At 51.1% G+C, this 12,336-nt stretch overlaps 1 protein-coding gene across 1 annotated transcript in view; it reads right to left on the bottom strand.

Annotated features, from left to right (window-relative positions):
• Window positions 1–9,475: 9,475 nt before the first annotated feature.
• LOC133347448 (peroxisomal membrane protein 4-like) overlaps window positions 9,476–12,336 on the bottom strand; it is a 6,499-nt gene continuing 3,638 nt past the window's right edge. The window contains 1 exon segment of the mRNA XM_061559703.1: window positions 9,476–12,336. Coding sequence (XP_061415687.1) covers window positions 12,221–12,336 — 116 coding nt within the window. The 3' untranslated portion in view covers window positions 9,476–12,220.

Below are 12,336 nucleotides of genomic sequence, written 5' to 3' on the forward strand. Positions count from 1 at the left end.
AAATAGCAGCCAGGCCCCGCCCACTTCTCCTGCGTGGTGACGTCAGCGCGCACGGCGCCCCGCCACGCGCTGACGTCACCGCGCACCCGCACCGACCCCACGCCGCGTGCGCGTTGACGTCACCGCGCACGCTCGTGTTGCCCTACGCTATTTGCATAAATAGTAAAAGCAGAACAAATGTATTCTGATCGCGCTTTTACAGTACAGGGCCCCAAACCTTATAGTTACAGGGTATCCATGGTTACAGGTCCTATATTTCCATGGTTACAAGCTCCCCCCCCCTCTCCATAGCAACAAGGCCTCATCCTTAATTGCCCATAGTAACAGGCCCCCAACCTCATCCATAGATACATGACCCTCTCCAAGGTTTTAGGGCCTTTATTTCCGTGGCTACAGAGACTCCATCTCAATGGTTACATGACACAAGTAACAGGACACAAGCTTACAGATATCTTTTTTTGTCCATAGCAACAAGGCCCCAGCCATATGCAGTGTAATGGGGCCTTGACCTGAGCGGTCGTTGCAGGCCCCACGGGGTAGATGCAGTGAAGCAGCTGGTGTGAACTGAGGTTCACATGGATTCCTGCAACCTCTGACCCCAACCACAGTAACAGGGTCCCTGTGAAAAGAGCTTCACGTCTCATCGGATTCCTCCGGTATAAATCAATGTTCTGATAGTGATGCTGACGTTAAGCGGGGCCCCTAGCACAGTAGCAGGACCTCCCCTGTGACAGGGCCTTCGCTCACACCAATCCGCCCGGCCTGCATGCCACCTCTGGGCCTTCGCCGAGGGTCGCCACCTTCCCCGGTTTCCCCAGAGGACCGTGCTCTTGTTCAGGAAGTGGCTTTTCTTGGGAACTCCGTAACTCTTCCCAGGGACATTAAGGTTGCTCGTTTTCTTTTCAGTCGCTTAATAATAATGAGACACCAGCCAGGATGTAGGAATGACGTGCACGACTGCTTGGTCTACTTCACCATCTCGCGACGAAGTCTGAAAACTCGTGGCACCTCGCGACAATAAAATGTGCAATTATAAAGCATTTAAATAGACCATGTATCAAGTCACTTGGCGCATATGGCCATGCACACATCTATAATGCTTTGAAGGAGGTGTTAGTTGCATATATTATTTTAAGCAGGGAAAGAAAGGGGGGGGGGTAGAATGCTTCAGGCGAGAGAAGGAGTGGAGGAAATTTAACGGGAGCAATGGATACTACCACATGCATAGGGAGAGACACTCATGGCTAGCCGTGATGTGCTGAATGAGAAACTGTTTCGCGGGACGTTTCGAGTTGCTCCGAGTATCTGCACTGGGGTGATGAATAACCAATTAGCACCGCCAAACGCGTGGCTCGTAATGAGCGGTGGGAGCGGCGGTGCTGGCGCAGTGAATTTCGGGACCTCGCCACCAATAAAAAGGCAGGGCCCTGGCGCGCAATGGTGCCTCGTGTGGTGCCACAATCATTGCGAGGTCAATGTGTTGCCTCAACACACCCTAAATGGAATATTTGGGAATTAGTAATCGATCAATCGATATCCTTTATTCAAAACCTGGGTGAATTTCTATTGAGGATCACCTTCTCTTTTTTGAGGGTGTGAATCAGAAAGTTGTTTTCAATCACTCTGCACTTTCAAATTCCTCTGATGATAAGTGTCCTTCACTCGGACAAAGACTATGATCCCTGTATAGCCTCACAGACCGTTGTAGAAAGTGTTGTTAGCAAGATCCTGCCAAGGCCGACACAGCACACAACAAAGCGGTGTGACTGGAGCCTTTGTCTCCCCAGTGCTGATGTCTACACATCACACGAGGTATCCATTTGAGGCTGACTTGACCTAGGGGAGGCTCAGGAATAATTCTGATAGCGCTTTCCATGGACGTTAGTCGTGTTTAGCAATCGAGCTGGGCCTGCTGGGTTCGCATTGCGGTGTGGGAACCATTGCACCACCGCTCCACACACACACACGGGTCCAGTGGAGTCAACAACAACAGCCATTCCCCACTAAGTGGCGGTGATGTCACCACAGCCCTTGTGCCAGGCGATGTGTACTTTAAGGCCACGTGAAGTGTCGAACGCCCGCTGGCAGAAGGTCACGGGACAGACCAAGCAGGTTCCATGGGCTGACTAAATGAGATGACTGGCCGATGCACCACCTGTACCCCCGACTGTTCCATCGTGCTGTGCTTTAGCCGCCCGGCGCTCCGTTCGTTGTTGTGGACATCGCTCCTCCGCCCTCCGTGTGCGACTGCTTCCAACTGCCCAGTAACGTCCTTCACGAGCCTCCTCCTCAGTGCAGTGTGGTTACACAAACACCGGGTCCAGGATGGTCACACACACACACGGACCGCTGCAGTGACCGCTCGAGATAAACCTGTAGCCCCCGTGGCATCTGGGACCCTGTCACCTCCTCGCTTGGCGTCTGTCGCATTGTAAAGCGGCGATCGTGGCCAAAACGCGGCACCCCCCTGGCTGGAAGTGCAGCACCCAGCCGGCCCTCCATCGCTGAGAGCCCTCGCAGGGAGCCCTTGAGGGGCTGGCTCAGGGAGCGAGGGGGTCGAGAAGGGGGTCGTCGTGTAGAGTTCTACAAAGCCGGGCTAATTGGTCAGGTACAGCACGGCGCTTCGACACGGATCAACCCCGTGAACACAAACTGGACTCTGACGTCACAAGGAGAACGTTTGGACGTCAATTGAATTCAGGCAACACGCATATTTTGTCACCTGTGTAGTCCCCGCAAAAATCATACATTTATACAAAATATACATGAACAAAGAATTACGCCTCCTTCACATATTTGTTTCTCCACATAATGAAAACAACCTTTTTTTAAAACACATCCCATCGGCCGCACGGCCTTCTAGCAGAGCATTTTCTCAGCGAAGTTACTTTAACACCGTGCAGTAAGCACCGCACCGGTTTTTATAATTTCACATTTTACTCAGCGCTTTGGCTGGAAGGCCGCGCAGAAAGAGAACGCTGCTGTTGCCGGAGAAAGTTCGACCTCTGGCACACAGGAGGAAGAGCAAGAACTGTGTGGCAGGGCGCGCGCCGTGCGGCAGAGCTCTCGCCACGGCGAGCCCACGTCTCTTGACCACGGTGGGGCTTATTTTAGTGACGGCACTTGAGGACTGCAATGGTGATGGTTTCTGTTGCTGTATTATAATTTCTGTTTCCCAGAGGTGTCGCATAATTGCAGTGTTGTCTATACATAAGTAAAGTTGCATTGCCTCTCTGTTTTCCCAGAATTTCTGCTTGCATGGCTGGTATCTTATCGGCTCGGGAAGTCGTGTGGTGAGATTAAAACAAACCAGGTCTCCACTTTGTGTTTCGGGGAAATCTCGTGCATAATCACACACAAACCTACATCACCTAGGTATCGTATTAATTAACAGCTCAAAATAAAACATATTTATGGAACTACTTTGGCAGTGGTGCGCAAGCACAGAATGTAAATGCAGTACCGCGTATGATATAATGAGTTTTTAGTCCCAGCTTCATTTTGTAACTGTTATTTACCACCTCCTAATCCCACATTGAGATTTAAAAAATCTATTATATTGCATCTCGTTTGTATTATTTATCTTTATTTATTCGATGCATGCCTTTTTGTTCACTCCAACAGCCCAAAAGTAGCATTATTTGCGTAAACTGCACGTAAAACATTCTCACAATTCAATGCATTTAGCATGAGCGTAGTAACACATGGGACCGACGGCTGTAGCGCAAAGACCAGTCTGGCCGTGGCCACCCTGCCAGTGTTTGCCCAGGAGCCAGACGCCGTTACATTCCGTTACCCGCCCGGGTCCAACCGTGCCCCCCCCTTCTCTGCTCGCCCGCCACTCTTTGTGCTGGCAGCCCGGCCCAGTGCGTGCGGGGACGGCCGCTTCAAACGGCGCAGAGCAAACACTCTCCCGGTGTGCGCGTAGGTGCGTGCAGGTGCGTGCGTTTGTGTGGGAGGAGGAAGAGATGAGGAGGGGTGGGGGGAGGGAGGCTTGGCTCATTCATCAACAATGCTGAAAAATTACATTGCATCGTAATGGGTTGTCAAGTGCACACACACACACACGTGCATGTTTATTTTTCAATGCAAAGTCAAAAGTGAGTTCCTGCTCAAGTGAGCATTGTTTAGACGGTGCTCACTGCCTGCTAACAGCGCTGAGCCAGTGGAGGAAACTGCACATTCCCATGGCAGGGTCAATTATCTCCATAGGGCAACCACTGTCGACTTCGTCTCAAACTGGTGCCCACTCTAGCAGCCCAGGAGGGATGATGGGCTGAGTCAACCCCCAGGCTGGATGTGAGCTCGCGACCTGGGAGAGCCGTGCGTCCCCTGCAATGAAGTCGCCTGCGACTTTCCAAACACATTCTGACGAGGCTCCAACATCAGGTTGCCATTACAATGGAAACATCGTTCTTAAAAAAGAAAAGGTTTTGAGTAACTTTTGTGTCCCTATAAATACGTGTACACGTACACACACAACCATGATCATTGTCAGCCCTGATCTGTCCACTGCTGGATGAAGGCCCTCCGTGTGCCGGCGAGAGATATGCACGAGGTTTGATCTCCCGTTGTGTTCTCCACCCCTCGCACCTCCGATTAGCACGGTTGGCTACGTACGGCGCGAAAGAGGTTCCACGTGCGTACGGATATAGCGAGAACCACGTGTTGTTAATAACCAGATGCACAGGAGAAGGTGTGGAAACGAGTTCGCCGTTCGCCGCCGTAGAATTCATCTCCATAGAAGCTGTCGAACGGCAGGGCGAGGAAACGCGCATCACACAGCAGAAGCTGGTGGCGAGGTGAAACGATGCCCTCTCCGCCGCCAAAGATTCGTCGGCATGAATAGCGCTGTTTGCTTTGACGAGGGGCGGTTTCCTGTTTGTCAATGTTTCGTGAAAATAAAAAAAACCCACGGAGGTGACATTTTCAAGAGGCGGGAAGAGAGGCGCCAATCTTACACCCACCCACACCCCACTCACCCCACTCACCCACCCACACCCCACTCACTCACCCACCCACCCTCCACTCACCCACCCCACTCACCCCACTCGCCCTCACGCACCGGACCTCCCCACTCGCCGAGCCCCTCGCCCCCAGCTCACACCGCCACCACCACCACATCACCAAGCCATTTATGGCGCACGGCGGCTAAAAACAACGCAACACGGCCAACGGACCTGCCATAGGCAGCCTCCCTCGCTCCGTGCGCGGCTGTGTTTAACAAGGGCGGCAGGCCGTGCCGAGTGCGCGTGTGTGTGCATGGGGGGTGTGTGTACATGGGGGGTGTGTGTACATGGTGTGTGTGTACATGTGGTGTATGTACATGGGGTGTGTGTGTGTACATGGGGTGTGCGCGTGTGTGTACATGGAGTTTGTGTGTGTACATGTGGTGTGTGTGTACATGTGGTGTATGTACATGGGGTGTGTGTGTGTGTACATGGGGTGTGTGTACATGTGGTGTGTGTACGTGGTGTGTGTGTACATGTGGTGTATGTACATGGGGTGTGTGTGTGTACATGGGGTGTGCGCGTGTGTGTACATGGAGTTTGTGTGTGTACATGTGGTGTGTGTGTACATGGGGTGTGTGTACATGTGGTGTGTGTGTATACATGGGGTGTGTGTACATGGGGTGCGTGGCGATTATCTGATCCGGTCCTGGGCCTCCCCTAGGTCGACTCAGCCTCAAATGAGTACCTGGTGCTATGTGTAAACATCGCCATTCGGGAGACAAAGGCGGCCGGGCGTGGTGTTGGCCACCCACCCCATCGTGTACCGTGCCGGCCTTCATAGGTGCTCGCGAATAGCACTTGCCCCTACACAGTCTGTTAAGGCTACACGGGGATCTTTGTATTTGTGTGCGTACATGTCGCGTGTGTGTCCGCGTGATGATAGCCTTAACAGACTTGTTGGGGCAAGTTCTGTTAGCGAGCACCTATTAAAGCACACGGGTGGGTGGCCAGCTCCACGCCCGACCGCCTTTGTCTCCCGAGTGGCGATGCGTACCTGGTGCGGTGTTTGCGCACCGCACCAGGTCCGCATTCGAGGCCGAGGCTGCTGCCATGCCTCGTGTCAAACAGGGGCCTCGCAACACAACGGCCCATTGTTATGGCCAGAGCTGCCAGTTTACAATGCTGGCGTGAGGGTGATAACGTCCATCTATTACAGAGAGGAGAAGTCTATCTCTCTCTCTCTCGAGAGAGAGAGAGAGTTGTGTTTTACCCCAAGGGTGTTGGACTCGCGACCCCAAGGCGCCGGTTTCTATTCTATCTCCCGGCGCGGCATATGAAACAATGGGGGCGGGTTTATTAACCCCGGACTGTGTCCACCCAGCATGTCTGCTCAGTGTGGAAGAGTAAGGTCAAAAACCCTCTGCATGGGCTCGATATGAATGCATGTTTGTCTAGCACTTTTAACACGAGTGAATCGTAACAATGTTAATGTACCATTGTATTGAGGGACTTGATAAATCGGAATTATGTGACTTGTCCACCATTTTCTCAATGTTGCAATCCTATTGTGTTTGTATTGTTTGCTGTTGTAACTTGCTAACTCGCCCCATACTGGCCATCTGTGAAAAGAGCTTCATCGGATTTCCAGCAGTCTAAATAAAGATTGTGATTCTGAACAGTAATTAATATTAATTTCAAATTCATAAGGCTCCCTCAAATGATGGATCTCAGAACGCCATAATCGACACCTTACAACGCATCCGCGGATCAATTAGAATTATTATGATGCACACTTAAAATCACGCATCTAAGCATTGATTTATAATCCATTCGGATGCACGTACTGTATTTTGAACTTCTTTCGCACCGGACGTAGCCCACCGTGCTCATTGGAGGCGCAGTTACATCCAGCAGCCAATCGAGGCTGCTACATTCACCACAATGCAAAACAAATATTCCATATTAGCTCCGATACGGTCGTCACATCATTGATTCTTGAATGAAATCGTGACCGTGAAGTGTGGCAATTCATTGACTCGTGAACGAGGCAAATCGATCCGTGCCCCAGTTGATATGCACGGCACAGCGCGGCCGCGCGGGCCTGGGGCACGTGTGTGGCATCGACTGTAAAACGACACCACGATTACCCGAGCGATAGTATCACCTTCACAGCACGTGGGGTGTTATCACCTGTACGTGTGTAACACGGAGACACAGAGGCACAGAGGCCACATCGCCCCAAAGATTCACGACGTTGGCTTGCGAGAGCGTCGTGGTGGCGGGATAGGGCAGTCGCCGCTGGGTTCGAATCTGTGGTTTACTGCTCAATCGCCGGGGATTGAACCCGGTCCCCATGTGTCGTGTGAGTTGATGATCTCAGCCTGATCACCAATGACTGTACAAATATAGCGTCACATAAAACACAAACTGGGTTCTTCACTTAATTTGGCAATATTTCAGCTCTAAAAATAAAACATCGGTTTGGCTGTCATGCGACGAACATTATTACTCTCATGTGCAGAGCAGGTGGGAAAGTGCTGCCCGAAGCTGTGTGCACGAGGTGTCACTTGAAGGGATCTCAGAGGTAGTTCTGTGATATCCACTTCCTGCTCGACGATTGATTATCATGTCTCCGCGGCATCTCGACCATCACGTTGGACGGAAATGACGAAAGGCGAATGATTTAAAGGGAGCGCGCGTTACGCATGAAGTGCAATTTCACGCTGACGAGGTTTGGCACTGCAGGGCGTCACTCGAGGAGAGGGCCTTACTCCAACGGCGTTGTCAAGATACTCGGGGCGTTTTCTGCTCGGTACACAAATATTTAACGTGCGTCCAAATTGCCTCTAACCATCAGCGAGGGTAAAATATATCAAATCATAAAGCGACAATAAATAAAAGATTGCATTCATATACAGTATAGGGAACAAATATTGATAGCGGGAAAAAAACAATGCAACGTGGTGAGTGGCAATGTGGTCCCATAGCGGGAATGGATGGCAACTGCCCATAAAATCGGTCACAAAACAGCTGATGAGACCCACAATATCAAAACGGATGGCTTGTGCTGTGGTCGCTCATCCCAGCGATCTCCAGATTGGGATGTTCCGTGATTCGACGAGATGGGGTCATCAGCAGATCGTAAAACGATACGCCTTATAACAGACATCATCATTTCAATGCATTCCGAAGTTTCAAGCTATGTGCTTTAAACTTCGGAATGCACGGAACCTTCTTAAAAAGTAATTCTCGAGATAATAACTCGTGTGTACGTCAGCGTGTGTGCGATGATGGTCGCGAATCTTACACGCGCCCCTTCCACTTGATGTGCTGGAAACAGCTCGCGCCTGTGTTATTTTTCCACCACATAAGAGAGCGATTGTTCCAATTAACGGCACACATCCCTGTTGTGTTAACCACGTCCTGCGCACGGGGGGAGGGGGGATGGGGGCGACGCCACGGGGGGGGGGGGGGAACCTCGTCCCACGCCATTCCGTGGGGATGTGACAGGAATGGCGGTGAGCGTCACCGGTGAGTGAAGTTGCGATGTTCACAGACCGAAACTCTGTTGTGCAGACCGCCTGCTGCACAACAGGTTGGCTTGTGCAGCAGCAGCAGTCGCGGCAAAGACAGTCAAACACCCCGTGCAGCAGCACGCAATTTCATCCGAAAATTTCTCGGAGGTCAGCAAGTTTGAGCCTCGTCAGTTTCCGACTTGCATGGGACACTGCCTGGATGTACCTGCAGGTGTTGCAGGCTTTTGGGCCGCGAGGTGGCAGTACAACGATGGATAAATACATCCATCTATGCGGAGCTTTGAGTGATGATCCGATGTGTGTAGTTTTTCTCCGACTGCTTTGGGGTTCTCCCCAACAAGGTGCTCACTCTCGGCTGGAATGGTCCAGAACTCCGTTCCGGGAATTATCCTGGCACCACCACTGCATCCATCTCGCCTAATTGATGCCCTCACGCTACGGAATCCACCAACAGCGGCATTTTAGAAACCTGTTCATAGGGTGACGGGAATACAGGGTGCAATGATACGGGGTTATGATGGACAAGGCATATCCTACTCTCGTGGTAGTGCCTTACGCTGATAATCCTCACTCTGAGCGAGAAGATCGCGTGAGAAGTCCTGCTCTGCACAACGTAATCGCCCAAACATCTCAATGTAGCAGAACCCCTCCTGAAAAAAAAGTATTGAACCTCAGCGAGACTTTCCCGGGGCAACTAAAGGGGATCATCACTTCTGAGTATCAAGCGCGATACAAGGGGCATTCCTCCTGAACACACGCGCAGTGATCCGAGGCGGGAATGCGCCGCGCTCCACTTTGCCAGCACGCGGGGAGTGCCCCCGACAGGGCCGCCGCACTTCCAGCAAACCGCGCACAGGAGCGCAGGTTCGGTGTGCGAGACGACCGCCGAGATGGAGCAATGAAGGAGGACAGCCTTGGACGATAAAGTCGAGAGGGCGAGTTTGTACAGCAGGTTCAGAGGTCAGCAGCGACGACTGGGCGAGTGACGAGTTTAGCAAGATCATAATTTATTCAATGAGTTAATTACAGAAGCTGCAAGGTCATCAGATGCCCGATGTGGCAACGTCGCCCCCTGGTGTCAAAGATCCGCAATAACGTGTTATTGCGGGCACACAACGTTAGACCAACACGGAACAATTACACTCTGAAATGGCTGAATAGTGTTAACAAAAACGTGTTATTGTATATTACTATCTAACATGAGAATTATAAAATGACTGCATAAATTAAATATATTATTTTTAGAACAATTCAATGTTCCCCGTTATGAACATATCAACCAAAATCAACGAAGTTCTCAATCCGTCGCTAAAATGTTTTAAGGCAACCGATGTTGTTGTGGCGCAGCATGGTGGTGGTAGAGTGCTTTGGGACTCTGCTGTCCCGTGTGAGCACGACGACGCCCGCGTGTTCGTATTGATTTAGTTCCTGCGAAGACGTCACTACAGGAAGATTTCACATTTCAGTGAATCACATTAGTTTCAAGTGCTTTTTCAACATTAAAATTACTAACGCGAAAAAAACAAAACAAGACGGCCCAACGCGTCCATGAGCCAGCCGCGTTAGACACAGCCTAACGCAGGAATTAAACTCTCCCCACACAAGCTCCCCTTTTGCCACCAATTAGATTGGCCCCCAACTGTGAATCTTCGTCAAGTGAAAATGTATCTAAGCATGCAGTGTGTCTTCTCCATGGTGTCACAGCTCAAGATATTTGCGTACTTGCTACACCTGCTGCTCCGTGCCTTCCCGCCCGCCGTGCAACCGGTGGCATCAATGTTGTCAATCGTACAACTGGATTCTAATACAGTGCAGTATTTATACGGAGCTATTAAATCAGTTAATGTGCAGGTGCTATAGTGAATTATGACATCAAAGGATCAGGAGAGGTTGCACAAAATAATCTAAATCCCAAAGGTCAAAACCCAATTTCCATTTAGCCATGGAGGAAAACAACCTTCAGCAGACACAATATATAATAACAAATTCGTTAGTGAAAACCAGAATGAGTTTTTGATAATAATTAAGATTACCACCTGATAATGTAATTACATATCAGGTCATTACCTTCTTGCTTCCAATATGGAATTTGCATTTGGCCAGCATGGAAGAGTAGGCCAAATACTCTAAAGGAGGCTCTCTAGAGCTCCCTCGAGTGGAAACCCTTCCACCCGCATCGGCCTGAGCGAGCAATTGCAGGGCTGCTCCTTTAACTTCACGTCAGAAGAAAAAAACTGGCAATGTCGCTGCTGCTGCTGTAATGTCAAATATTTAGTTAAGAGCCACAGCTTACGCGTGTGTGGCTGCGCGTGACAGCGTCTGGTGACAGTGCCCGGGTGGCGTGAATGCCACGCGAGGCAGTGGTGGCATTACTGTGGCAGGGCAGGCTGCTCTAAGCCATCAGGAAGCAGGCCGGATGGCTCGAGTTGTATGGCATGGCACAGACGAGTGCTGCATCGGGTCGGGTCCCCACCGGTATCCGCGGGTGACCCACAAAGCCGATCGGAACTCAGCCGGTTTTTTTACGAATCGCCGTTCTGGCGCAGGTCGGGGACGACACGAACATGACACGACATGAGCCCGATCCTGGCCCTCAGAGACAATGGCGCATGGCGTGCCGTGGTTGGCATCACGAGAAGTGCTACACACTGGTGGTGTGACCACGTGGTGCAAGGGCATGGAACATCATCACACGGTATAAAACACCAGCGCTGTGTCACAGGGTTTCCTAAACTGTAAGTCCACAGCCCGTCTTTTAATGGTGACCAATCTCTGCAGCACTTCAAACCAAGTTGTCTCCAGCTGCACGTGCCTAATGATCAGTAAGTAACGACGACCGCCATTCGCCACTAAATGGTGGTGATATCACCACGGCGCTTGTGCCAGGCTAGGTACACTTTGAGGCCACGTGGAGCATCGAAGCCTCTTGCTTGCAGGTCTTGCAACAGGCATAAGCATTCGGGGTTAGCCGAGTGAGATGACAGACACACCACCTGTGCTCCGCACTGCCACAGCAGATGCGGCGGGTTGGTAAACAGCGCACGCCATCTCCACACGCAGGATATCGATTTGAATTGGCACTCTCTCGCACCACGTGGGATGGGTTTACAATCATCAGTCGGATGCAGCGCGTAGGAACAACTTAAAGTGCATTCGAACGAAGATTGGTAGATGTTAAAAAGAAGACCACGGACAGGCATGAGGACTGGAGTCTGGGAAACCCTGCTGGTGAGATGTTAACTACCTCGCCTGGCATGCAGAAGGTCGTGGATTCGATCCCGAGCCTGATGCCTGCTGCTGTATATTTGGAGTTTTAATGTTCTCCCCGTGGTCACTTGGGCTTTTCTCCAGGTCCTATGGTTTTTCCCTCCACATTTAGAATCAATGTGCATTTAGAATATTTGGCCGTGATACATTTCCACATGATGATAAGTCACTTCGTTGATCTATTATTTGTGGCCAGGTCGCTTCTGAAAAAGAGCTATCAGTGGGCCTGAGCTGGTAAAATAAAAAATAGTTTAGTTCGGTAGTTTATTTGGCTGTGACACAGCAAACCGGTCAAGGTCATCTCGTGTTTTCTGACTAAAAGATCACATCAGCAACACGTGCGGACCACAGTAGTTGCTGACAGACCATCATTGGGTTACCACTGGCTTGGTATTGCACGGCTCAGCGCCGGAGATGCCATTGGAGGGGGGAGGGAGCGGGGCCTGGCGAGCCGCTCGTCAACAATCATGGACGCTTGTTGTAGATGAGGAAGTCGGTGAGGTCGGTCCAGTGATCGCTGTCGCGGTACAGGTAGGTCATGGAGGACTGAAGCGAGGGCTGCAGTGTGTGGCGCTGGTGCT

The sequence above is a fragment of the Lethenteron reissneri genome, chromosome 26 (genome assembly GCF_015708825.2).
Source record: "Lethenteron reissneri isolate LAM-NWPU_2019-01 chromosome 26, ASM1570882v1, whole genome shotgun sequence".
Lineage (NCBI taxonomy): Eukaryota > Metazoa > Chordata > Hyperoartia > Petromyzontiformes > Petromyzontidae > Lethenteron > Lethenteron reissneri.